This window comes from Macaca fascicularis, chromosome 10, assembly GCF_037993035.2.
Source record: "Macaca fascicularis isolate 582-1 chromosome 10, T2T-MFA8v1.1".
Lineage (NCBI taxonomy): Eukaryota > Metazoa > Chordata > Mammalia > Primates > Cercopithecidae > Macaca > Macaca fascicularis.
In genome coordinates, this window is record NC_088384.1 from 33,314,648 (window position 1) to 33,342,064 (window position 27,417).

The 27,417-nt window shown below is 53.3% G+C and overlaps 2 protein-coding genes across 14 annotated transcripts in view; one reads left to right on the forward strand and one right to left on the reverse strand.

Annotated features, from left to right (window-relative positions):
* The first annotated feature begins 7,707 nt into the window (after positions 1-7,707).
* CLDN5 (claudin 5) lies at positions 7,708-9,345 on the forward strand. The gene is given in 3 exon segments (XM_005596012.5): positions 7,708-7,944; positions 7,947-8,077; positions 8,079-9,345. Coding segments are annotated over 3 exon segments (909 nt in total). The 5' UTR covers positions 7,708-7,856; the 3' UTR covers positions 8,769-9,345.
* A 2,421-nt stretch (positions 9,346-11,766) lies between these two features.
* CDC45 (cell division cycle 45) overlaps positions 11,767-27,417 on the reverse strand; it is a 43,920-nt gene continuing 28,269 nt past the window's right edge. For 5 of the 13 annotated variants that reach the window (XM_045364011.3, XM_005567980.5, XM_074004471.1 and 2 more), the window contains 9 exons: positions 25,863-26,000; positions 25,518-25,616; positions 24,422-24,583; positions 17,363-17,501; positions 17,202-17,285; positions 15,704-15,822; positions 15,456-15,532; positions 13,443-13,508; positions 11,767-11,886 (listed from right to left, as the gene is read on the reverse strand). In XM_045364011.3, coding sequence (XP_045219946.1) covers positions 13,444-13,508; positions 15,456-15,532; positions 15,704-15,822; positions 17,202-17,285; positions 17,363-17,501; positions 24,422-24,583; positions 25,518-25,616; positions 25,863-26,000 — 883 coding nt within the window. In that variant the 3' untranslated portion in view covers positions 11,767-11,886; position 13,443. Of the gene's footprint in view, positions 11,887-13,442; positions 13,509-15,455; positions 15,533-15,703; positions 15,823-17,201; positions 17,286-17,362; positions 17,502-22,993; positions 23,064-24,421; positions 24,584-25,517; positions 25,617-25,862; positions 26,001-27,417 lie in introns of those variants that run through there. The other 8 variants (XM_045364012.3, XM_015457434.4, XM_074004472.1 and 5 more) reach the window with 6 other exon arrangements.

Below are 27,417 nucleotides of genomic sequence, written 5' to 3' on the forward strand. Positions count from 1 at the left end.
TTTCATTTGTTTCAAGCATATCTGTAATCACTCACTGAAGCATTTTTATCATGTCTGCTTTGAAATCTGAATTAATTCTCACATCTGTGACATCTCCATCTTTATGTCTGTTGATTGTCTTTTTTTTTTTTTTTTTTTTGAGGCAGGATCTTGCTGTGTTGCCCAGGAGTGCTATGGCACGATCTCAGCTCACTGCAACCTCTGCCTCCCAGGCTCAAGTGATTCTCATGCCTGAGCCTCCAGAGTAGCTGGGACTACAGGCATGCACCACTAAGCCTGGCTAATTTTTTGTAGAGACGGGGTTTCACCATGTTGATCAGGCTGGTCTCCAACACCTGATCTCAAGTGATCTGCCCACCTCGGTCTCCCAAAGTGCTGGGATTACAGGCGTGAGCCACCGCACCCGGCCAATTTAGTATCTGACTGATACTTGGTATGATGACTTTTCTTCTTTTTTCTTTTTCTTTTTCTTTTTTTTTTGAGATAGAGTCTTGGTTTGTTGCCCAGGCTGGAGTGCAGTGGCATGATCTTGGCTTACTGTAGCCTCTGCCTCCCAGGTTCAAGCAATTATCCCGCCTCAGCCTCCTGAGTAGCTGGGACTACAGGCACCTGCCATCACGCCCAGCTAATTTGTTTGAGTTTTTAGTAGAGACGGGGTTCCACTGTGTTGGCCAGGATGGTATTGATCTCCGGACTTTGTGATCCGCCCGCCTTGGCCTCCCAAACTGCTGGGATTACAGGCATGAACCACCCTGCTGGGCCTGATGACTTATTTTCAATCAGAACTTGGATAATTTGGTTATTATAAGACTGTGAATCAGCCGGGTGCGGTGGCTCACGCCTGTAATCCCAGACCTTTGGGAGGCCGAGGAGGGCGGATCACGAGGTCAGGAGATCGAGACCATCCTGGCTAACACAGTGAAACTCTGTCTCTACTAAAAATACAAAAATTTAGCCTTTTTTGTAGGTGTGGTGGCGGGCGCCTGCAGTCCCAGCTACTCTGGAGGCCGAGGCAGGAGAATGGCTTGAACCCGGGAGGCGGAGCTTGCAGTAAGCCAAGATGGTGCCATTGCACTCTAGCCTGGGTGACAGAGTGAGACTCCGTCTCAAAAAAAAAAAAAAAAAAAAAGAAAAGAAAGAAAGACTGTGGATCTTATTTAAATCTTGTGTTTTAGCAAGGGCTTCCTCTGACACCATTCTGGCAGTGACAGGGGACACTTTACTGCCAGGTGGAGGTGGAAGTCCACGTTCTCCACCCTACCTCCATTGACACCTGGGGCCACAGGGATCCCTGTGACTGCTTGGTGGGGCTGGGAGTTCCTGCTCCCCACTCAGCCTCCTGTGATACCCCAGGTATGGATGGGGGGAATGCCTGCTGCTGATCCCCAAGTGGCCTCCACTGGCACCATGTGTGGGCGGGGAGAGCCTCATCACCTCTGGAAAATGATGCAGGTCCTTACCCTCTGCTAGGTTCCTCTGACAGTACCATAGTGAAGACCTGGAGGGGGCCCTTACTACCACGTTAGGAGTGGAAGTCCAGGATCCCCATGTGGTCTCCACTGACACGGTGGTCAGGGAGGGGGACCTATTTCCACTCAAGTCCTCCTTGACCTCTTCCAAACACCCCAGTAGGAGGCTGGAGCATCTCTTACAGCCTGGCAAGGGTAGAGTCTAGGCTCCCCACTGGTCTTTGCTATTGAGGGCAGGGTTGGGGCCACAGTTTTTTTCTGTAGTAGTTTGGCTTGAGTACAGTGGTTATTGTCTGAAATATTTTTGTTTTGCTAGTCTTTGTCCTGATCTTTTGGCTAGACAGAACAGGCTTTGCTTGGGACTTATTTTGTGCCTGTACCCATTGGTGTTTCTGGGTGTCCAGCTCCTCTGTATGCAGTTTGGGATACATGAATCAAAAAGATAACCTAGGAGGCTGGGCATGGTGGCTCATGCCTGTCACCCCCGTGCTTTGGGAGGCTGAGGCAGGAGGATCCCTTGAGACCAGGAGTTACAAGATCAGCCTGAGCAACATAGCAAGACTGTCTCTACAAAAATTTTAAAAAAATATTAGCTGGGTGGTGGTGCATACCTGTAGTCCCAGCTACTTGGGAGGCTGAGGTGGGAGTATCACTTGAGCCTAGGAGTTCAGAGTTGCAGTGCGCTATGGTTGTGTCCCTGCACTCCAGCCTGCGTGACAGAATGAGACCTGTTTCTGAAATAAATAAAGTAAGAATAAAAAACAAAAAGACAACCCAGAGAAACACCACCATTTCATCCTTGGCTCTAAGTCTCTAGCTTCTCTGCCTTCTTTATAACACTTAGAATCTCCTTATGTTTGCTTTATTTATAACATTTAGGGTTTTTATTTGTGGAAGGAATAGGGAAACATGTTTATCTGTCTTCTAGGAAGCAGAAGTCTATTTTGTCTTTGTTTTTTGAGATGGAGTCTTGCTCTGTCATGCCAGCTGGAGTGCAGTGGCACGATCTCAGTTCATTGCAACCTCTGTCTCCTGGGTTCAAGTGATTCTCCTGCCTCAGCCTCTCAAGTAGCTGGAATTACCGGTGCCCGCCACCACACCCAGCTAATTTTTGTATTTTTAGTAGAGACAGGATTTCACCATGTTGGCCAGGCTGGTCTCAAACTCCTGACCTCAGGTGATCCGCCAGCCTCAGTCTCCCAAAGTGCTGGGATTACAAGCTTGAGCCACCACACCCGGCTGCCTTCATTTATTTTTTTCAGGCTCATTCATGGACGTGGTATTGCCTTCATTTTTGAAATATATTTTTGGTGAGTGTAGAATTTAGGTTAAGGCTGGGCATGGTGGCTCATGCTGTAATCCCAGCACTGGGATTGGCGAATGGATCACTTGAGTTCAGGAGTTTAAGACCAGCCTGCACAACATGGTGAAACCCCATCTCTACAAAAAATTTAAAAAATAAAAATAAAATGAAATAAAATAAAATAAATTAGCTGGGTGTGGTGATGCACGCCTGTAGTCCTAGCTATTTGGGTGCTTGGGCAGCTGAAGAGGGAGGATCACTTGAACCTGGAGGCTGAGGCTGCAGCGAGCCATGTTTGTGCCACTGCACTGCAGCCTAGGTGACAAAGTGAAATCCTGTCTTTAAAAAAAAAAAAGAAAAAGAATTTTAGGTTATAGGGATTTTTTTCTTGCAGTACTTTAAAGATATTGCTACACTATCTTCTTGCTTGCATTGTTTCCAACAAGAAATCTCCTTCTTCTTGATTCCTCTGCACACAATGTGTCTTTTTCCTCTCCATGCTTTTAAGACTTTCTCTTTAGCACTAGTTTTACGAAATTTGGTTGATGATGTACTTTGGTGGACCTTTTTTTTTTTTTTTTTGAGACGGAGTCTCGTTGTGTTGCCCAGCATGGAGTGCAATGGCATGATCTCGGCTCACTGAAACCTCTGCCTCCCAGGTTCAAGAGATTCTCCCTCAGCCACCTGAGTAATTGGGATTACAGGTGCACGCCACTACGCCCAGCTAATTTTTGTATTTTTAGTAGAGATGGGGTTTCACCATTTTGGCCAGGCTGGTCTCAAACTCTTGACCTCAAGTGATCCGCCCACCTCGGCCTCCTGAAGTGCTGGAATTACAGGTGTGTGCCACTGCACCCGGCCTGGCTCGCCATTCTATAGACCCCTTGACCCTTCGTGGATCGTGGATCGTACCAGAGCTCCCTGCCCCCAACTCCCTCACCCGCTGGGGAAGTTAAAGCCACAATCACCTCCAATTCTGACTAACAGCCAGCGATGCCTACTCTGAGGGGCAGGTCTGAGGTTGGATGAGCTGTGAGGGCCCAGGAAGCCCAGGTGGATGGCACCAGGAATGGAAGAAGAGAACTGGGACTGGCATCGGCCTCCCCTGCAGCCTCGCAGCCTCCACCATGGGGGGCTTCGTTACCAGTAAGGAACTAAGGCAGAGAGGCCACCTCACTAGTCCAGACAGTTTCTTGCTTGCGGGGGAAAATCTGACTCCATGCCTGCGCTTAACCACAAAGAGTAACAACAATGCCAGCAAAACCACCGAGTCTAGCACTGTCCAATCTGGATGCTGCTCACATTGTCACAGCCGCCCGGGGGCCCCACACAGGGTGTCTCGGGCACCTGGTGCCAGCGGTCAGTGACTCATGAGGACCCCAGCTGCTGCTCTCAGCCTGCAGGAGTACTGGCTTGTGTCAAGAAAGGGCACCAGGCCACACTCTGTGCTTAGAGGCTCTGCAAACTTTTGCGGAAATGGAAGGACACATCCTTAACTGTTTCAAAACTGAAAGATAGAAGAAACGCTGTTCTTCACTTCCCCTGAAATCAAATCTGTTAACTAGGAGCTTCCCAAACCCAAATCCCCAGGAATCTTGAGCCTAAATTTAGCTTATCCTTGGAAGGTCACCGGATTACCCTGGGGCAGGGTCAGCCAGCAGCTGCTTAAGATAAACTTGGCTTTTCTGCAGACTCAGGCTTTTCTCACACACAATTAATGAGATCCTGCCTTACTTCCCCTGGGAAAGCAGAACAATGGCTGGGGTGAGCAGGTGGCCTTGGCCAGCGCTCTGCCCCAAGGGCCCTTCGCCAGAGATCAGGGGTTTGTGTCCCTGCCTGAACAGGACACCTCCGATCTCTACCTGCAGGCTCTGGACCACCGTGGCACTCTGGACATAAGGTCACTTCTGTCCCTTGGATGCCCAGCCCCTTCCCACCTCTGGGATCTTGCACTGGCTATTGCTTCTGCTCTGGCTGGAACTTATTCCCCGGATCCCTGTGAAATGTCACCTCTTCAGAGAGGTCCTCACCACTGTCTTTCCTGCCCAGTTCTTGGTTGACAGGTTCCTGTCAGCTCTTTATGGGCAGGAGCTGCCTGTGCTGTGTGCTCTGCCTAGAGACAGTGCTTGCCACAGAGTAGGTGGGCAGACCCTCCATCAGTGGCAGGAAAGGTGGGTGCACCCTCATGCCCCACCGGAGTCTGGCCTGAGCCACTCAGAGGCCAGCCTCCATCTGAGGTGGGTTTGTCCGGGGTAGTGTCAGCCCCTGCGGCCCTCTCTGGGCCTCTCTGCATTGGCACTGGTTCCACTGCAGCCTGGAGCCTCGAGCAACAGGGTAGAAATCAGATTGTGAAAGGTGAAGCCTGAGACTCCTCTGCCATGTCCCTGTGATGCTGTAAGGCTGCTGCCAAAGAAGCGTGAGCTTGCTGGGGCCACCCTAGGGTGCCAGGTAGGAGAGAAGAAAAACAGGCAGCCAGGGGAGAAGGGAGAGCCTTGGGCTGGCTGCAGCCCCAAGCTGGCTAGAGGGCGACAGGCAGCCTCCTGTGCAGAACAGAAACACGAAGACAGCCGCCCTGTGGAGGTTATTCCTGGATACCGGGTGGGAAAATCAACAAGCAAATGGACAGGTCCACCTCAAGCCTCTGAAAGCAATGCTGGGGGACGGTGCAGCAAGGTGTTCCTGGAAGTGATCTCGGCAACACAACTTAGAAGATGAGCAGGCCGGGCGCGGTGGCTCAAGCCTGTAATCCCAGCACTTTGGGAGGCCGAGACGGGCGGATCACGAGGTCAGGAGATCGAGACCATCCTGGCTAACACGGTGAAACCCCGTCTCTACTAAAAAATACAAAAAACTAGCCGGGCGAGGTGGCGGGCGTCTGTAGTCCCAGCTACTCGGGAGGCTGAGGCAGGAGAATGGCATGAACCCGGGAGGCGGAGCTTGCAGTGAGCTGAGATCCGGCCACTGCACTCCAGTTTGGGCGACAAAGCGAGACTCTGTCTCAACAACAAAAAAAAAAAAAAAAAAAGAAGATGAGCAGGACCCAACCTGACAGACCCACACCGCGGGCAGAAGAGGCCAAGGTAAGAGACGGCCCACGTGAGGCCCATAGGCAGGTGAGTCTGCTGGGGCAGAGTGTGTGCTCAGGGCCTCACCAAGCCTGGTGACTGGACTGGCCAGTCCTAGCACATGCAGGTACACATCAGTCCAGCTGCTCTAGGGGTCGGCTCTTTGTCCATGGGCAATGTGAGCCATGGAGGGTCTTAGGTAGGGTGAGGCCCAGGAGACGGGCCTGCTGGGGTGGCCTAGCTGGGCAAGGGCAGGTTCTTGATGAGCTGAGGAGGCCACAGCAGTCATCCCAGGAAGATGGTGGCATGGAAGGGCTGGGAGTAGGGGGATCCAGGGAAGGTCCCTGGGCTTGGGCTAGGGAATAGTAAGAGTGAGAGGGTGGGTGGGTCAGCTGGACCCCTGGAGTACACAGAGGAGATGTCCAGGAGGGTCTGTAGAAGAAGGGGCGTGGCCCATGGGTCTGCAGCAGGAGGGATGCAGTGACTAAAGTGATAGCTGGGAGAAGGCAGTGGTCCTCAGAGCCACACCTGGTGGGGAGAGGCCACGTGGGGCTGAGCAAATAGGGTACGATTTCCCTCCAGCCTCAGGGCTGGGCACACTTGCCTTCAGAGCCTCCCCACACTAGGTGAGCCAGATGCTGGCCTTACCTCATTTACCATCTCAGAGCCATCTGAAGGGGGAGAAGGGAACCAGGCCCCAGGAGGCAGAAAGTCATCAAAGCTCCCACATCCGTGACCAGCCTCAGTGCCATGCTTTTTCTATGGAGGGTCCTGTCCAATGGAACTGAGCACAGATCAGATAAAAGAACTGGGCACCCAGTGGCTTCAGTCCAGGGCCTGGAGTTCAAACTTTACTGGAAACAAAGGGGCCGACAGAGATTGGAGAAAGAACTGCTAGAAAGGGGCTGGTGTCCCCATGGGACTGTGGGTTTTGGAGCCTTGTGCCCCCACCTGAGCCTCAGGGGGCCCGGAGTGTCCACCCCAGTGGACCTTTCGAGAAATGGCTGGGCCATTGTGCAGAAGAATGCCCGGAAATCCCGCGCCGCCCTCCCCCAGCAAGGATGGGGGCTCTTCCTCCTGGCCAGGAAACTCCAAGTTGGCTTCCGGAGGGTGGCCTGGGGGCTGGGGTGCCAGGGACACCATCGCCACTGGTGGGAGGGCAGGGCACAGCCCCTCCGTGTCCCTTTGTCTCTCCTGTCTGAAGGCCAGAGCAGGCTGCTAGGCCTGGGGCCACCACTGCCCCTGGGTATACACTCAGTGTGCTGGGTCACTGAGAACTTCCTGAAGTGGTGTCACCTGAGCTGGGCCCCCAAGGATGGGGTGCGGGCAGTACCGCAGGAAGAGGAGCAGGCCCTATGAAGATTGAGAGGTCTGGGAAGCCCCTGCAGCTTGGGAGAGTGGGAGTCGCCAGGCAGGGGGAAAGCCCCTGTGCCACCGCTTTGTGCCAGAGACTCAGGCTCCAGAGAGGCAGTGAGTGGCATGGGGGGGTGAGGCTGGAGCCTGGGCCTGACCTCCATATGGCTGCCTGGCGTCTCCGTTTGCCATGGGGTGAGAGAGACAGTGCCGGGACTCAGAGCGGGGCTGGAGAGAGAGTGCGGGAAAGGGCCTGGGTGGGGCTTGGACTCCGGGGCGGGCTTTCTGGAGACACCCCCTACAAGGGCCTCTACGGCTGTGACAGGGGTTGGGGGGTGGCGGCTCCTGCAAACCCCAGTCAGTGGAGTGGAGCTGGCTCCGGTGGAAGAGACCACTGGGCTCAGTAGGGGATGTGGGAGTGGACCGGGTGGTGCAGGCTGGGGGTCAAGCGCCTTCTGAAGTGACGCGGCCGGAACACGCAGGGAGGCGGCTCAAGAAGCGGGCCCTAGGCCAGCCCAGAACGCGCTTGGCCGCGACTAGGATAACCGCGGGTGGGGCTGGGGGCGGCGGCCGGGCGGGGAGCCGTCCTGCGCCCTCAGCTACCCCCCAAGAGCCGTTGTTTTCCTAACTTCAGCTGCCAGGGGCTCTGTGATTGGCTGCGGGACGATGGCCCGCGCACGGATTGGCTGGTTCGGGCCGGGGGGCCGGGCCCGGGGGACAGAATCCGCCCCCGAGCCTTCAAAGAGGGTACCCCCGGCAGGAGTTGGCAGACCTAGAAGGTGCGACAGACCCGCGGGGCAAACGGACTGGGGCCGAGAGCCGGGAGCGCGGGCGCAAAGGCACTAGGGCCCGCCCAGGGCGCCGCGCAGCACGGCCTTGGGGGTTCTGGGGGGCCGTCGGGCTCGCGTCTCTCCTCTAGCCATGGGGTCCGCAGCGTTGGAGATACTGGGCCTGGTGCTGTGCCTGGTGGGCTGGGGGGGTCTGATCCTGGCTTGCGGGCTGCCCATGTGGCAGGTGACTGCCTTCCTGGACCACAACATCGTGACGGCGCAGACCACCTGGAAGGGGCTGTGGATGTCGTGCGTGGTGCAGAGCACGGGGCACATGCAGTGCAAGGTGTACGACTCGGTGCTGGCTCTGAGCACCGAGGTGCAGGCAGCGCGGGCGCTCACCGTGGGCGCCGTGCTGTTGGCGTTCGTTGCGCTCTTCGTGACCTTGGCGGGAGCGCAGTGCACCACCTGCGTGGCCCCGGGCCCGGCAAAGGCGCGTGTGGCCCTCACGGGAGGCGTGCTTTACCTGCTTTGCGGGCTGCTTGCGCTAGTGCCACTCTGCTGGTTCGCCAACATTGTCGTCCGCGAGTTCTACGATCCGTCTGTGCCCGTGTCGCAGAAGTACGAGCTGGGCGCAGCGCTGTATATCGGCTGGGCGGCCACCGCGCTGCTCATGGTAGGCGGCGGCCTCTTGTGCTGCGGCGCCTGGGTCTGCACCAGCCGTCCCGACCTCAGCTTCCCCGTGAAGTATTCGGCGCCGCGGCGGCCCACGGCCACCGGCGACTACGACAAGAAGAACTACGTCTGAGGGCGCTGGGCACGGCGGGGGCCCTCCTGCCAGCTACGCCTGCGAGGCGTTGGATGAGCCTGGGGAGCCCCGCATGGACCTGCGGCTTCCGCCGGGTAGCGCCGCGCGCAGGCACCGCAGAACGTCCGGCTCTGCACCCCGACGCGGTTCCTGGATGGGCTCCTGCCTGCGCCCGCAGCTGACCCTCTCCTGCCACCAGCCGGGCTCTGCCCTTAACAGACGGACTCGGACAGTTTCCTTTTCTGTGCGCGGCGCTGTTTCCACAGGCAGAGCGGGTGTCAGACTGAGGATGCCGCTTCCCCTCCAAGACGCTGGGGGTCTTGGCTGTTGCCTGACTTCCCAGAGGCTCCTGCTGACTTCGGAGGGGCGGATGGAGAGCCCAGGGACCCCACCGGAGAGATGTGTACAGCTGGTCTTTACCCCATCAGCAGGGCCCGAGCCCAGGGGCCAGTTACTTGGCCTGGACCTCCCGGTCTCACTCCAACATCTCCCCAGGCAAGGCTTGTGGGCACCGGAGCTTGAGAGTGGGCGGGAGTGGGAAGGCTAAGAATCTACTTAGTAAATGGTTTGAACTCTCTCCCGCCTGTGTCCTGTTCTCTGTCCAGCCATCTCCCGTGTCCAGCAGCCCCATTCATCACCCACCAGCCCCGCCCTCCCAAGGACTCCTGTAGGGACCTCCTCCCAGGGCTGGCATTTTCCCCATCCTCCCTGCTACCTTCCCACCAGGTGGGAGATACAGCCACCACTTACTACAGCCCAGAAAGGCGGGATCTGCGGTCAGAAGAGCGGCTGCTGCAGTCATGGGGCCCTGGGGCCCGGGATGGGACAGGGGCGGGGGCAGCGGCAGACCCCAGCAGGGTGAAGCGCCCTCAACACAGGCTGGTGAGTGGGGGTCCTGCGATGTGGGAAGTGCTGGGGGTGGGCAGTCAGGCCGCTGGCTTCTCTCAGAAAGGGCTGAGCCCCACACAGCACAGGGCGAGGTTTTCCACTGCAGTCTCAGGGCTTGCCTAGTTCCGGGTCCCATCAAGTGGCCACAGAGGTCTGTAGAACTTCCGACCAGGCCCTTTCCAATGGTGGGTGGGGCAGGAATAGGGGTGAATGCAGGACACGCCGGTCAACAGTGGGGTTGCCATGGGAGGAGGTGCTGACAGCTGGTTGCCCAGAGTACCACACCTTGGCTCCAGCCCCTCGTCCTGGCTCCTTCACCAGTCCCAGCGTAGCTCCCTACAGAGCCTGTGCCCACCCACTCTGCCGGCCTGGCAGCCTGCCCAGACTGGTACTGACAACCAGCACCTGTGCCAGCCCCTGCTGGGGGCACCTTCCTCCTCCAGGGGCTGTATGACCTGGGAGTCAGGGCTGGCCCCTGCCAGGCATCTCGGAATAGGGGGTCTAGAGCCATCTAACAGTCACTGAGAGCTCATTGTTTTTAGCCTTGTTCTAGGTACTTTGAATTAACACATTTTTAACTTTTGACATAAAGCTAGAAGCAGAAGAGAGCAGCTGATGAAGGGGGCATGCTGCAGGGAAGAGCTCTAAGCCCAGCTGGAAGGAAGACTTGGCATCTGCTCCAACCTGGCCTCGGGGGCCCTGCCCAGAAATGTCTGGGCCACATCCAGTGGCAGGGAGTCTCCTAGGTCTGGCCAGGCTACCACCATGGGGCAGTGGCAGAACCCCAAGAATGTGGGCTCAGTGGGGCTTAGGGCAGCCGCTGGAATGTGTGGCAGCTTCCTGGGAGCTGCTGTGGAACCAGAGGTGGGATGAGTTACAGGGATAGGGGCCCCACAGTGCAGAGGTCCTCAGGAGGCCTGACCTGTGCCCCACCTGGGCCTGTAGAGCAGGGACCAAGAGCAGTCCCCAAGCTTGGGAGTGTGTGATCCCAGAGCTGTGGCCCTGGGCAGAGCCGGAAACAATGGTCCTTACACTCTTGCATCTGGCCACTGGGGCTGGGTAGTACCAGGTCTGGTGCGTTTGGTCAGAAGCTGAGGCTCAAGGCTGCCTGGGAGGGCTGCATCCCACACAAGCTGTTTCCTAAGAAAGGAAGGGCATGGGGCTGGGCATGGGATGGCTCACGGCTATAATCCCAGCACTTTGGGAGGCCGAGGGGGGCGGATCACAAGGTCAGGAGATCAAGACCATCCTGGCCAACATGGCAACACCCCATCTCTACTAAAAATACAAAAATTAGCTGGGCGTGGTGGCCATGCCTGTAATCCCAGCTACTCAGGAAGCTGAGGCAGGAGAACTGCTTGAACCCTGGAGGCAGAGGAAGCAGTGAGCCGAGATCGTGCCACTGCACTCCAGCCTGGCGACAGAGCGAGACTGTCTCAAAAAAAACAAAACAAAACAAAACAAAAAAACGAAGGGCATGGAAAGGCAGCTGCACAGCCTCTGAACTTTCCCAAATGGCCAGGGTGGGCAGCTCAAGGGCCCCAGGGAGCTGTGCAAACCACCAGAGGCGAGGGGGGTGCCCAGCCTCCAGTCCAGCTCTGACCCTTTTGTGCCCACTGCCCTTTGCCAAGGGCTGCACCAAGACCAGCCCCACCTACCTGTGTGCGCTTTTCCAGGTCACTCTTTCCGAGCTTTTCCCCACTGACTTAAAACCTACCCAAATCACTCCTGCCTTCAAAGACCTGAAAAAGAGTGCTGGATGGTGAGACCCACGGGTGGCGGGATGGCTGAGAGAGTGGACTAGCTATGTGGCTGAGGCCAAGTGGACCGGAGGAAGTGGTAGGTGGACAGAGCCAGGTGCTGGCTGGCACCACTAGGCAGTGGCCAGTGCAGGTGCTGTGAGGAGGCGGGGATGCTGAGGGGTACTGACCTCTGCCCACTGCCACCCAGAGGTCCTGGAGGACAGAGTGAGGAGATCTTGTACTTCGGGCCAATCCTCATGCTGATTTCCTGCCAGGCGCTGAGGGTACCTGGGGCCCAGGACCTATAGAAGACTCAAGGCACACCTAAGCACTGGCCTCGAGACCAGAGCCACAATGGGGACGGAGCCTAAAATAAGCATTTTATTTAATAAAAAATGGCTTCTACATCTCAAATCATGTACATAACTTACAATCTAAATGAAAGCCAGTTATATAAATAAGGAGGTCATTCCTGAAGAAATCAAATTCTAGAAAAGAAAACAAAAAACAAGTTTCAAACAATGTTGATGTGCCACCAAATTAAACAAACTGCCCAGGCATTCCCTCTGGGTAGTGCTTCTGAGTAGCCAGGACTGCTTGTGGGGGTGAGGCCACCCCAGACTCAGAGGCCTCTGCTGTCCTCACAGCACCCCTTGCCTGGGCTGAGCTGTCCTACATCAGAGCTCCTTCCAGGCACCTTCTCACCTCACGGACCCCACCCAGCTGCTCAGCCAGCCCCCTGGCACCCTCCCATGGGGTCTCTCCCTCCATCCCTCGGTACTCTGCTGCTCAGCCCTCCTGGCCCAGGCCACCTGTACCCCTGCCTCAGTGGAAGAACACACAGCAGCATAACATCATCACCAAGCAGGCTGCAGGGAAGGGGTCTGCCTCTAGCACCCACTCCACTGCTGGAGAGCCCCACCTCTGCATCTGCCCCACACTACACAGTCCTGTGCTGATGCTCACATTCATCGTCTAAGGAGAGAGTGGGCCCCATTTTTGGATGAGGAAACAGGCTCAGTCTGATTAGGTGGCTGGTCCAAGGTCACTGCTGATGAGCCTAAAGAACTTGCCAAAAACCCGAGGGTCTGACCCAGAGCCCTTCCCCTAACATGGGCCCTGTGTAGTCCAGGCCACCCTGAGAGGAACTGTGGGGTCCCTGAGGCCCCCTGTGCTGTTGTCAGTCGAACACCCCCACTCCAGCCCCAAAAGAACAGGTGCTTGCCCCTGGAGGGATGGACAGACGGACGGATGGGTGGGAGAGTGGGAAGGACCCCAGGCCTGGCCTGAAGGACCTCCTACAACACAGCCTTGGCAGGGCCCTTCTGCCACAGCCGCAGCCTCCAGGCTAGGGCTCCGGGAGATGCAGGGCTGGATGTGGCATTCCCTGTGGGGAACCTGGGCTGAGAGATGGTCACAAAGACACAAGGCAGGCCTATTTCCTGGGAACCCTTAAGAAAGAGGTAGTACACGGGGCAGTGGGAGGTGTCCCGGGTCAGTGACCTGCCAGTGAATCCCATCGGGGCCCTCAGGACAGCTGTGTGCTGGTGAAGGCCCCAGCAGAACCGGCACTTTGGAATTCCCAGCTGAGTGGCTGCCAACAGCTTTGCTTTCTCATGAGCCAAGCACACAAAAGCCTACATGCCTGCTCTGTGGGCTCTTGCCCAGCACTTGACATGAAGGCTGTGGGACAGGAGGCTCCAGGTGGCCTCCGAGGGCAGCACCAGGGAGTCTGTGTGTGACATGTGTCACACGGGATGCCCAGCCCCAGAGTGTGGTCAGCAGAGGGTGAATACCAGCTCTTTCTGAAGGGATCGCAGGGGCTTAATGAAATTAGCTACCTCAAAATGCCCCATTGTGGCCCTGCTGGCAGCCTAAGGACAGATGTGCTTGGGAAAAATGTGTTGGCTCCAATCTCCTCAAGAACCCTGCTTTGGTCTGAAACCCAAGTAAAAGCCTCCGTTGAGGGAGGACAGAGCAGGGCATCAGGGTCGGGCTCTGAGGGGGCTGCTACAGCTGCCCCTGCAGAACCCCTGTAACTCACCCTAGGATAGGAGGGAAATCAGTGCATCCAGAAACTTGCTCCGATCCTCAGCTTTCAGCTCAATTACTGAAGTAATGAAAGAAAAACAGCCGTGAGAAGGGAGGAGTAGGAACACAAGGCAGGGCACAGAACTGCCCCCGCCGCCGGCCCTCCACCGCATTCCAAAGTGTGCAGCTCCTCCTGGTCTGTAGTGTTCTGCACTCAGTGGTTGTCTCTCTGTCTCACTGTACCTCGTCGTCAGAACTGCTGTCTGCACTGCTAGAGAGGCCAGGGCTGGGGATTGCAGAGAACCCCGCCCCGGGAAGCCAATAGAGGGGACACAGGGAGGGGCCCTACAGACCTGGACAGAAACGGGCCTGCCCACCCCACCTGGCATGAATCCTGGTCCCCAGAGTGGGTTGTGGAAGTCCTTGGGTGGGGCAGGACACTTTTGGACGCACTCTGGCCAATGCCTCGGCTTCAGTGTTCTCTTCCCCACAAGGGGACATGGTGCAAACTGCCCATATCACAGGGCCCTCAGGCTCAGCTGAGCACACAAACCCTCACCACAAAGCAAAACTAGCCCCCAGAATGGGGCTGGCCTGGCCCTGGGAGCCGTCTATGCCGCCAGCCACAGCCCCGAGAGCCCCAGATCCAGCCTGACACAGGTGGGTACTGGCCATGGCCCACTCTGCACCCCCACCCCTGGCTGTCTACCCTCAGGGAGACCAGGCAGTTCCCAGCCCGAATCCTCCCTGTATAATGAAGCCAGATATTCTGCAGGCCAGTGGGTGTCCATTCACCTCTCCCACAGCACAAGCACAAAAGAGTTAGCAGGGGCTGCTGTGCGGGGTGAACCGGCGCCACACAGTGCCACAGCCATGGCTGGGTCTGGCTCAAGGAAGGCAGCTCTGAGATGGCTGAGGCCACTTCAACAAAGGCTGGATCTCCCATGACAGTGTCTATCATTGTTGAGGAATCCGTGGTGATGAGGCAAGAAAATTTCCTTTCTCAGAGGTGCGGGAAGTACTGAGGTTGTTGAGCTGAACTGTCTCCCCCAAATCCCTATGTTGAAGCCCTAACCCCCAGGACCTTAGAATGTGACTGTGGCAATTAAGTTCAAATGGGGTTGTTAGGATGGGCTCTAATCCAATCTGTCTGGTGTCCTCGGAAGATGAAGCGGTTTGGACACACACACCAGGGAGGTGTGCAGAGGGAAGACCATGTGAAGACACAGAGAGAAGGTGGGCATCTGTGTGAGCCAAGGAGAGAGGCCTCAGGAGAAGCCAGCCCTGCCCCGCCTTGACCTGGGCCTTCTCGCCCCTAGGACTGGGAGGAGACACGTGGTTGAAGCCACCCTGTCTGTGGTATTTTGCTATGGCAGCTTTAGCAAACTAACCCAGGGTGAAATATCAGTAAGTCTGTTTTACTTTAAAGCCTGTCAATAAGAATAAGAAGGCAAACACAGCCGAATGTGAACCATCTTCTGTGCTGGTGCTGGGGAAGCAACAGGCGGGCAGGCCCATCTATTCTGGGCTCATCTGACACATAGGTGGGGCTAGTGTCCCAGCTGTCTCACAGGTAGCACCTATCACGACACACACCTTTAACCCGTGGAGAGGGGGCTGGGCACAGCATGGGGTGGTATCCTGGGTCATCACAGGCCCTGCTGGCCCTGCTGTTTCCTCATCCCATGAAACAGAAACAACCCAACCCTGACAGGTGAGACGGAGGCCCAGGGGCCCTGGTGGCCAGTTCTCTAGGCTTGCTGGGAAAGTGATCCTTAGCACTGGCTGTAAGGCCAGAGTCAGGCCTGTCATTCCCTGGGAAACACTTTTTCCCTTTCTAAGGAGCCTGAGGCTCACCAGAGCTCCCTGAGCCACCAGGAGTAGCCTGTCTGAGGGCCGGATCTGGAAGGTCAAGAGAGCTGTTGGCCAGGCTCCTCCAGCCATGCCAACTTGCCTGGTTCCAGGGCCTGCAGTGGCATTGAAGGGTCAGGTGGGGAAGTGTGGCAGAGTGGCAGAAGACTCTTACCTGAGAGGTCAAAATGGTTGTGCAGCATCCGGGAGCTGGTGCTTTCCGCTGCCTTCTCAAATGCCCGCCCAAAAAAGCTGCAGATACACAAGACATGTCGGGGATCAGGCTGCCTGCAATGGACCTTTCCCATCCCCGGCCCCAGGACAAACACTAGAGGCAAATACCACTCTACTCAGCAGGGCTAACAAGCTGACACCCCCAACACCCCCCACCCTCCAGTCCCAGGACGAGTGGAAATTGCTCACTTCTTCCTGTCCGAGCTGTCGGTCTCTGGGGGGATGCCCACCACGGTCACTGTGCCATGCTCCACGCTCAGGGGGGCAGCCATCACCAGAGGCAGCAGCTTGCAGCGCCTGTTCTTTGTCTATGGAGTTGGAGAGAGCACCCTCTGTCAGAGTACGATGGGCCCCAGCTCACCACTCAGAGCCCAGAGCCCGACAGCACCCACTCACTCTACTCCCCAGAGCCTCCAGGGACTCTGTCATCAGAGAAGATGCCTTGGTCCCCACCCAGCCACCCCAAGTTAGATGCCCATTGTGTACCAGCCTAGCCCCACTGCCCCTTGGCTGTTTCTTGCAGGGAGCCCGCCCTGCTGTCTCCTCCCTCACCTCCTTCAGGTCCTGCGGCAGCTGCCACCTTCTCCAGGAGGCCCCAGGCCACCCCGCCTCGTCCTGCTCCATCCCCTGGCAGCACATGCTCTCATCTTAACCGCAGCTACCACTCCTTATCCCCTCTCGCTGGCACGCTCCCTCAGGATAAAGGTTCAGGGCCTCCTTCTCTGCTGTGCCTGCGGCACCCACACCCTACAGCCCAGGTGACCAGCATTCCTGGTGTGTCTAGGACTGAGGGGTGTCCCAGGATGTGCACCAGGATGGGCAGTCACTCCATGACAACAGGGCCAGGCAGGTGCTGGATGTTCAAAACATGTCTGATAAATGAATGGATCCTGTAAAGTAGGTATGTGTTCATCCATTTCATGGATGAGGAAACAGGCTCAGATCAGATTATCTACCTCACGTCACACAACTGGCAAATGAGGAGGCTGATCTTTGAACACAGCCTAGAGGACTTCAAGGCCCATGCTCTGTCCCTAGTTCATCTTTGATATTACCTGGTTGATAGAGCACATGTCATCTGTCATCATTTTTCTGGTTAGTTCAGTAGCAAAAGAAAAGTTCAACTTCCTGTTAGCACATTTTGTTTGAAATAGCCCCCTGCATAAACTCTCATCCTCGAAGCAGAGGGGGACTTCAATTATTGAAATGTCATATCTGGGAAGATACCCATGCTGGCTGGGTGAGGACCCCTGCCCTAAAGCCAGCCAAGTTAGGAGTGTGTTCCACGTCAACGCAAAGAGGGGGTTAGGCCACAAAGAAGACAAAGCCAGGCACAGGAAATCAGCCTAGTGGACAACCTGTTGCTGGGAAGCCAGTCTCTGCTACAACCATCCTGCTTTCCCTGACCTGCGACAATAGCACACAAGCCCCAGCCCTATTCACTCTGCGAGGGCCCCTCCCTACTCGTCTGAGTGACTTAGACAGCAAGTGATGAATCAGAGCTTGAGAGAACTGGAAGGTTCCTAGGGGTCAGCTGAGGAAAAGACAGCTCAGAAAAAAGTAATGGATATGCCTAGACCTTGCAGCTGGTGAACAGCCACAGGCACCCCAAGCATCTAACTCCCAGTCCAGGGAGCTCTCCAAGCACCTGCCCTCCTGTACCCACAGCACCCGCCTGGCCTCTCACCGAACACACAAAGGACTTGAGCAGGTGTTTGCTGAGCAGGCTCAGGGACGCCGGCCTGGAGAACAGCACGACATCTGGAGTGCCCTGTGGAGGCGAGACAGATGGTCAGACGAAGCCACTGGTGCTGTGGCCAGGCACCTGTGCTCTGTGGGAAGCCTGACCTCCATGAGGGAGCAGTACAGGAAAGGCCCCTGGGAGATGACGAGGTTGGTGCAAAGGCAGCTGGCAATGGTCTGCTGGGTGGCTCGTAGCTGCTTCTTGGCGAGTTCCAGGCCATGGTAGAGTTTGTCCAGGTTACTCCTGCAACAGGGCAGACACATGGCTTTGGTGGTGCTTGTCAGGTGGTGCTTTGGTAAAATACCAAGGTCACAAATAAGATTGCTTGGCTACCGGTTCAGAAAGAGGTTTGGGGATAAGAATTTATCTTCGGCCGGGCGCGGTGGCTCACGCCTGTAATCCCAGCACTTTGGGAGGCCGAGGCGGGTGGATCACAAGGTCAGCAGATCGAGACCACGGTGAAACCCCGTCTCTACTAAAAATACAAAAAAATTAGCCGGGCACAGTTGTGGGCGCCTGTAGTCCCAGCTACTCGGGAGGCTGAGGCAGGAGAATGGCGTGAACCCGGGAGGCGGAGCTTGCAGTGAGCTGAGATCCGGCTACTGCACTCCAGCCCGGGCGACAGAGCGAGACTCCGTCTCAAAAAAAAAAAAAAAAAAAAAAAAAAAAAAAGAATTTATCTTCTCTCCCTCCTGAGTTCTCTCTCACATGAAAGGAAATAATTTTTTAAATTGTATAAACACACAGCAATCCAGTGAGAGGTGGGAGAGGGTGCAAGCATCAGAAGACAGAAGATTAAAAGCCAACAGAGGGAAGATCCCACACAGGAGGGCCCAGGAGGACTGACACAGGGGAGGCTTGGGCAAGGGCTGGAGGTTGGATGACGGATCGCCTCAAACTCAACAGATTTTTACTCTTCCCTCGAAAAAGGGAGGCTCCCCTCTGAGTACGTGAAATGTACCCTCTGTGTATAAGTAGAGTCCTCAAGCAAAGCCTCTGGGCTTTACAGTGGGGAGTCACAAAGTGTCACAGTTGGCTCCTGCCTGCAAAGGTGAAGCGATGTCTTATGACCAGTGAGCTGTGCCCAGATATCCAGGGCTCAGCCAAGGGTCCACGATCCCCTTCTTGAATATGAAAGACATCAGATCATTTGAGAAATGCCTGTGGCCTGAAAAAATAACCCTGAAGGAAACAAATAATTTGGAGAACAAAAGAAAGTTAAAATGAACTCTAACTAGTATCTTCAGAGAGATGTGTGCAACTCTTACATTCCTAAACCAAGAACAGGATGCTATGAAAAACGAACAGTCAAAAACTAGGAAATGTTGATGGAAATAAAAACAATTGCAAAAGATAAAACATCCACTCAAAGTCCAGAGGATAAGTCAAGAAAAGCTTCCTCAACATAGGTAACAAGACAAAGTTACGGAAAATGTAAGGCAAAAATATAAGACAGAGCATCATCATTCCAGGAAGCCTGGAAAGCAAGAATAAAAAACATGGATGTTTTCTGTGGAGGGAATAGTAAAGAAATAGTAAAATGAAGATACTGTCAGATATATAAGAACTCAGAAAGTTTATCTCACATGTGACTTTTATTTGAATGTTACTTAAGAACTGTGCTCTAATTTAATGAGGGAGTAAATGAAACAAAGATGAAGATCCCAAGAAACATTGGACCTAACTAAGAGGCACAGCCAAGATTTGGACATCCATGAGGATAGTGGAAGGCAGGCCTAGAGAGCTGTAGGTCCAGGCTGTGGTGAGCAGACAGAATCCCAGACTCTTCAGCAAAAAGGGGCTCAGAGAATAACGGCTGGAAGGAGTTTGGGGGAGAAAAAAAATGAATGTGATAAAGGAGGCAATTAAAAACGCCAGGAAAAACAAAGAGCTGTGCCAGATAGTAATCCATTATTACACATGATTGTCTCTGGAATAGTTTATTAGCACAATAAAGTAAACTATTTGTTGACTTTCATCTTTTAAAATCAACCTATAGGCTGGGCGCAGTGGTTCACGCCTGTAATCCCAGCACTTTGGGAGGCCGAGGTGGGCAGATCACGAGGTCAGGAGATCAAGACCATCCTGGCTAACACGGTGAAACCCCATCTCTACAAAAATTAGCTGGGCATGGTGGCGGGTGCCTGTGGTCCCAGCTACTCAGGAGGCTGAGGCAGGAGACTGGCGGGTGAACCCAGGAGGAGGAGCTTGCAGTGAGCCGAGATCGCACAACTGTACTCCAGCCTGGGCGACAGAGCGAGACTCCGTCTCTAAAAAAATAAATAAAATAAAATAAAATAAAATCAACCTACAGCCAAAGATAAGACAAATTATCTTTTTCTCTATCCCAAGATTGTTATCAGTCTTGAAAATGTAAAAGCACAAATTTCAGAAAATACCAAGGAGAGCTGAAGAGCAAAGTAAGGCTGTTTCCACAGCTTGGATATCTGTCCCCTCGAAACCTCATGTTGAAATCTGATCCAAGATCGCAGAGATGGGGTCTAATGGGAAATGTTTGGATCATGGGGGCAGATCCCTCATGAATAGATGAATGCCCTACCTGGGGCTAGGGGGTATAAGTGAGTTCTTACTCTATTAGTTCCCATGACAGCTGGTTGTTAAAAAGAGCCTAGTACTTTCCTCCTTTCTCTTCCTTCCTCCATTACCACATGGTCTCTGCACACACCAGCTCCCCTTTTGCTATGAGTGGAAGCAGCCTGAGGCCCTCACCAGATGCAGATGCCCAATCTTGAGCATTCCAGCCATCAGAATTGTGAGCCAAATAAACCTTTTCTCTTTATAAATTACCCAGCCTCAGGTACTCCTTTACAGCAACACAAAATGGATTAAGAGTGTTTCAAATATCCTTTTCTTACAAAGTAGGGAGATGAGACACTGGTGATGAAAGAAGACATAAATATGTTAAAGTTACAAAGAAGTTAAAAATAGTGGCATAACTGTACCAACAGGAGGGAAGGTGGACAAGAGTGGGACAGATCCTCCTTTGTCACAGTAGGAAGTTGGTAGACAATGTCTAAAGCCTACCCATCAATGCTGGGACGATGGCAACAACAGTGGTAAGACAGTGTTTGGATTTCCCCAAATTTCTAGATAAAAGTAGAGCAACTATATTGCAAAATGAAAAACTTGGGACCCACATTTGCAACAAATTAAGAGAACAAGGGAACACTTCAAACCCCAAAGTGTAAGCAGGTGAAAAGAGACCATGAACAGCCAGACAGGTACACCATCTATATCAGTGCGAGAGAAAGCCGAGAGGTAGTGAGACCTAAGAAGACTTAAAACTCCAGGCAACTGGAGAGCAGTGGCCCAGACTGAGAGGAAGTTTGCCCTATGCAACAGCAGGTGAGTGCAGTGGGCCAAGGGAAAGTATAAGGGGCCTCCCTAGAGTGCAAGGAGTCCTGGTAATGAGCAAGGGGTCCTGTTAAACAGCAAGGAATCCTGGTAAAGTATAAGGAGACTATAGTAAAGAGTAAGGGGTCCAGCCTGGCCAACATGTCTCTACAAAAAATACAAAAATTAGCCAGGTGTGGTGGCACATGCCTGTAGTCCCAGTTACTTGGGAGGCTGAGGCAGGAGACTCGCTGGAACCTGGGAGGCAGAGGTTGCAGTGAGTGGAAATCGTGCCACTGCACACCAGCTTAAGTGACAGAGTAAGACCTTGCCTCCAAAAAAAAAAAAAAAAAAAATTAGCCTTCATGACATTGGGTTAGGCAATGGTTTCTTAGCTATGACACCAAAAGTGCAAGAAACAAAGGAAAAAGCAGATCACTTAAATGTCATCAAAATTAACAAATTTTATATTTCCTAGGATACTGACAAAGTGAAAAGCCAGCCTACAGAATGGGAGAAAATACTTGCAAATTACTTATCTGATAAGGGATTTGTATGTAGGATATATAAAAATTTTAGGCTGGGCACGATGGTTTATACCTATAATCCCAGTTCTTTGGGAGGCCAAGGCCAGAAGACTGCTTGAGCCCAGGAGTTTGAGACCAGCCTGGGCAACATGGTAAGACCTCATCTCTACTAAACATTTAAAAATTAGCAGGTGTGGAAGCTCATGCCTGTAATCCCAGCTACTCAGGAGGCTGAGGTGGGAGGATGGCTTGAACCAAGGAGTTTGAGTCTGCAGTGAGCCATGATTGCACCACTGCATTCCAGCTTGAGCAACAGAGTGATACCCTGTCTCAAAAAAAAAAAAAAAAAAAAAAAAAGACAAAGGACTCGAATAGACAATTCTCCTAACAAGATACACGAATGACCAATAAGCACATGAGAAGATGCTCAACACTATTAGTCATCAAGAAAATGCAAATCAAAACCATGAGATACCACTTCATACTCACTGGGATGGCTGTAATCCAAAAGATGGACAAAAACAAGTGTCGGTGAGGATGTGAAGAAACTGAAACCCTCCCACCTGGTGGGAATGTAAAATGGTGCAGCTGCTGTGGAAAACAGTCTGGCAGTTCCCCAAAAGGTTAAACCTAGTGTTACCATGTCACCCAGTATTTCCACTTGTAGGTATATAACCAAAAGAAACAAAGACATGACTGCACAAAAACTTGTACATCTAGGTTCACAGAAGCATTAGTCACAATAGTCAACAGGTGGAAACAAACCACATGCCCATCAACTGATGAACTTATAAATGAAATAGAATATATCCATCCAATGGAATATTATTTACAATAAAAAGATATTGGCTGGGCGTGGTGGCTCATGCCTGTAATCCCAGCACTTTGGGAGGCCAAGGCAGGGGGATCACAAGGTCAGGCGTTTGAGACCAGCCTGGCCAACATGGTGAAACCCCGTCTCTACTAAAACTACAAAAATTAGCCGGGCTTGGTGGCATGTGCCTGTAATCCCAGCCACTCGGGAGGCTGAGGCAGGAGAATTGCTTGAACCCAGGAGGCAGAGGTTGCAGTGAGCCGAGAACATGCCACTAGACTATAGCCTGGGCAACAGAGTGAGACTCTGTCTCGGGTGCAGGGGGAGGAAGACATAGAGTCCCAGTACATCCTACAATATAGATGAGCCTTGCAAACATGATGCTAAGTGAAGACCCCAGTCACAAAGAACCACATCTTGTATGATCCCATTTGTATGAAATGCTCAGAACAGTCAATTCATAAAGACAAAAGGGAGATTGGTGGTTGCCAGAGGCTGGGAGGATCTCTCTGGGGCAATGAAATGCTCTAAAATTAAATAGTGGTAATTGGTGCACAACCTTGCAAAACCTAACTGCAACCTACTAAAAGTCATTGCAGGCTAGGCACAGTGGCTCATGCCTGTTCATCCCAGCACTTTGGGAGGCTGAGGTGGAAGGATTGCTTGAGCCTAGGAATTTGAGACCAGTATGGGCAACACAGTGATATCATATCTCTACAAAAATTTTAAAAATTAGCAAGGTGTGGTGGCATGCACCTGTTGTCCCAGCTACTCAAGAGACTGAGGTAGGAGGATTGCTTGAGGCTGCTGTGAGCTATGAGCATGCCGCTGCACTCCAGCCTGGGCAACAGAGCGAGACCCTGTCTCTAAAAAAGTAAAAAATAAATAATAAAAGCCATCACATTGTACACGTTAAATGGGTGAACTGTATGGCATGCAAATTGTATCTCAATAAATCTGTGGGAAAAAAAAAGTGTGCTTGGGAGCAGAACCAGGAAATCCCAGAAAGCAGGCCCCCATATATACATATGCATCTTTACCACTGCACAAAAGCAACAGAAGTGGCAGCTCTTGAAGTCAGAAAAGCTGTCCGAATCATGCCTCCTCCTCCTAAAAAGTCAGGGAAAGGAAATTTATAAATAAAGAGCATGAGAGAAGTAGCAAAGTCAAATCCCCTCAAAGTCACTACTAGAAAAAAAGAGAAGAAGGAACAGGAACACCTCCCTGGACAATGAAAGCACACTAATGTGAAAGTTGCAGATCCCAGGATGAAATCACTTTTTGTCAGGCCCAAACAAATTAAAGCTGAGAAAGCACCAAGGAAGAGAGCTCCTGCTTGCATGTCTGGAATAAAGACTCAAAGACTTTCTAAATAACCCCACAAGAAATCCCTTCTTTAGGACTGCAACAATTCAGATAAGATGCTCTTAAAATATAACACTTGCCCAGTAATGCATCTTCACCAATGAACTGATGCCAACTCTGGCTTTGAGTCTCTGAAACCAATGAATTGTTTCCAAGCTAGCTTATGTGAACTTCTCCTTTTGCCAATAAAAGCTTCCCCTTAGCCTCCTGTCTTTGTATGCATATTTGGGTTACCACAGCTGTGCATCACAGACACTATAATCCTCTTTTCTTTTCTTTTTTTTTTTTTTTTTGAGACGGAGTCTTGCTCTGTCTCCCAGGCTGGAGTGCAGTGGCGCGATCTCGGCTCACTGCAAGCTCCGCCTCCCGGGTTCACGCCATTCTCCTGCCTCAGCCTCCCGAGTAGCTGGGACTACAGGCGCCCACAACCGCGCCCGGCTAATTTTTTGTATTTTTAGTAGAGACGGGGTTTCACCGTGGTCTCGATCTCCTGACCTTGTCATCTGCCCGCCTCGGCCTCCCAAAGTGCTGGGATTACAGGCGTGAGCCACCGCGCCCGGCCTATAATCCTCTTTTCTAATTCCCAGATAAATTCAATGTATTTGGAGATATTTTGCTCTGATGTCTGTAGTCTGACACTAGAAAGATATGCTAAAAAAAAGATCCAAATTGTCACATTCTATTTCAAAACAAGCAAAAAGACAAGGAAAAATACAGGACATCTCAGGAAGTAAGATAAGAAAGAATTGGAAAATTAAAAAATTGAGAAATGACAACTAAACTGTAAGATTAAACACAAGAATGAATATACACAACAAACAATGCCTTTTGTTAAGAGATACAAAAGGTAAAAAAAGAAAATTTTAAAAATCAAAAAGAAAAAAGAGCCAAAAAGGATTCAAGAGAAAGTGACAAATACTGAAGAGGGGCAGGTAATATGTCAGGTACATGCCACGCTGGCATTGTGATTCCAGTTCACACAAGCAGTTTCTGCAGGACACAGTCACTCCCACAGCCCTGGGGTCCCCGTAACTGACCTCCCTGGCCACTATAAGAACCAGTGTTGGCCCCATGAGGCAATGGCAAACCCACAGCCCTCCTACCTAGAGAGGCTGTCCAGAGCCTGGATGAAGTGATCTGTCCCTGAGCCATCCCTCTCGGGGCTCTCCATCAAAGACATGGTGGCAAAGACCACATCGCTGGCCAGGAACTTGTGCTTGAACCCAAAATGAATGCTGAAAGTCTGCACGCGCATGTCCTTCATCCTGTCACAGGAGCAAACACAGCTGTCACCCTCAAATTGTGGGCGAGCTCTCAGTGCCAGGCAGGCCAACAGATGTGCTAATGTCCCTTACATGCCCGAGCCAATGCTTCCAGCACAGCTGTGCTGCTCAGAGGATGAGGCAGGTCAGAACATCCAGACATACCGGCCCTGCAGCCCAGAGTGGCCAGATGCCTTCTCGTCAACAGCTGTTTGGCTGGCTTACGGGTGTGTGGGGTCCTCTCCTACACCCTAGCATGCCAGCTGGCTGGGGTGGGAGAAGCCAGGGGCCTCCAGGAGTGCCCACGGACTTGGTTGGGCAGAGTTCACCTGAACCTGGCTCTGTGGCCCATTTGCTGTCTCCAGTGAAACAGACTGGGGTCAATCTCACAGGTCCCACAGCAGCCCCGGGATCCAAGGATCCTAAATCTCATAAGCTTGAAAAAGTCCTATTTTTTTTTTTTTTTTTTTTTTTTGAGATGGAGTCTTGCTCTGTGCTCCAGGCTGGAGTGCAGTGGCGCGATCTCAGCTCACTGGAAGCTCCGCCCCCCCGGGTTCACGCCATTCTCCTGCCTCAGCCTCCCGAGTAGCTGGGACTACAGGCGCCCGCCACCTCGCCCGGCTAATTTTCTTGTATTTTTAGTAGAGACGGGGTTTCACCGTGTTAGCCAGGATGGTCTCGATCTCCTGACCTCGTGATCCGCCCGTCTCGGCCTCCCAAAGTGCTGGGATTACAGGCTTGAGCCACCGCGCCCGGCCAGAAAAAGTCCTATTTTTAACCCAAAAAGAACTCAAGACTTCAGGAATGGCCAGACTCGCATAACACTAATTGTACATTCTTGGGTTGTTGTTTTTTTTTTTTTGCATTATTTTAGGAGCACAGTTAAAGTAGAACTTTTCACTTTAAAGAAGCTCAATCCAGAAAAATGTGTGTTTACCCAAATTTATTTGCAGACTCTTCAATCATTTCCCGCAAATTCTCCTTCAAGGAGATGTCCATGGCCTGGAACTTCTGCTTCACCTGCTTCAGGGGAAGACTGGAAAGAACAAGCCCAAGCCACATGAGCAAGGTCACCACACACCGACAGGGTGGAAAGAAACCCAAACCGAGGGCAAGCAAGGATGTCCCCGCACCGGCATTCGGAGGATATTCTGGGATCTAGGGCGAGGAGCTTATGGCAGGACAGGCTGCATTTTATAACTAAGTTGGTTACAACAAAGCAGAGGGGCTTTTCCCTTGGGGGTGGCCAGGGCTGGCACTGCAGGCCCAGGCAGTCACTCACCCCATGTCTGCGAGGAACTCCTGGAGCCGTTTCTGTCCGTGCACAGACCACAGCTTGAACCTGGCTGCGGTATAGCTGGTGTTGCACAGGCTGTCATGGAGGGACCAGTGCTGGTAGAGCGCCAGGCGGAGGCTGGGCCTGCTGTCAAGGAGCATGCAAGCACCCACTGGCTGCCCTGAGCACATAGCCCCACCCTCGTAACTCCAGCAGGTGGGCCACTCTGATGGCGGGGCCCTTCCTTGCCGGGCCTGCCTGCACGACCAGGTATCCCAAGGGCGACTTGGAGCCCTTTGACCTTCTTAGCTTAAGCTGACCCATATGGAGAGCCTGTGAAATGACAGGCACAGACCACCATCCCTGTCTGACAGGCAGAGTATCTGGAGCACAGGGGTCTGCAGAGTCCGTGTGCTGTGGTCACATGGAGCAGTCATGACCACACATGACATGGGAGGCTGGGCTGACCAGCTTGTCGTCCTGCACCTCCTGCTCCACCGAGCCCAGCCCTCACGAAGCTCCCCCATCCTCAACCCTTTTTTCTTTTTTTTGAAACAGAGTCCTGCTCTGTCACCCAGGCTGGAGTGCAGTGGCACGATCTCAGCTCACTGCAAGCTCTACTGTCTGGGTTCACGCAGAACATTCTCCTGCCTCAGCCTCCCGAGTAGCTGGGACTATAGGCGCCCGCCACCATGCCCGGCTAATTTTTTGTATTTTTTACTAGAGACAGGGTTTTGCCGTGCTAGCCAGTATGGTCTCGATCTCCTGATCTCATGATCCGCCCGCCTCGGCCTCCCAGAGTGCTGGGATTACAGGCGTGAGCCACCACGCCCGACGTCCTCAGCCCTTTTCTTAAACATACCCATCACAGCTCCTGGCACTGTGAGCACAGCTGTGAGTGTGGACTGCCCCCGACGGTGGACCTCCCCTTTACAGGACGAGAGCCTGGTCCTGCCTGCTTCCTCAGCATGCTCAGTCCCCACAATTGCCCCTTCCAACTCCTGGGGACTCCCAGGACTTCAGACCACCATGCTCCCTGCCCACATTCCAGCAGCTTCCTGAAGCCCCGGCGTCCTCAGCTCCCTGACTCCCTCCCTCCTGCCTCAGTCACACACTCCCATGGTCCCTGGGTAAGTAGTCCACCTTGCCACACACAAGATGGGACCGGCTCCTATGCACAGCAGCTCTCCTCCCCAGTTCAGCCAGCTCTGCCCTGCTTCCTAGGCTCTGATGGCCACCTGACTACTGATGTGCCCACACTCACTCTTCCTCCTTCCCAGCCATCACAGTGCAGAGACAGGGCAGCTCCGTCCCCGATATCATGTAACCTGACTGCTCACAGCCACTGCTGCAGTCTGGGCCGAGCCACTATTGTGTGGCCTTGGAGAGCTGTGACCATCTCCTCGCCCCCAACCTACCTCTACTGGGCAGCCAAGGGACCTTTTAAAAACCCTAACTCAAACTCTGGTCACTCCACAGTCTCCTGCTACCCTTGGCTCACAAGGCCTGCTCTGGCCTCCTGACACCTGACCCCAGTCAGTCCCCCAGTTCCTCCTGTGCT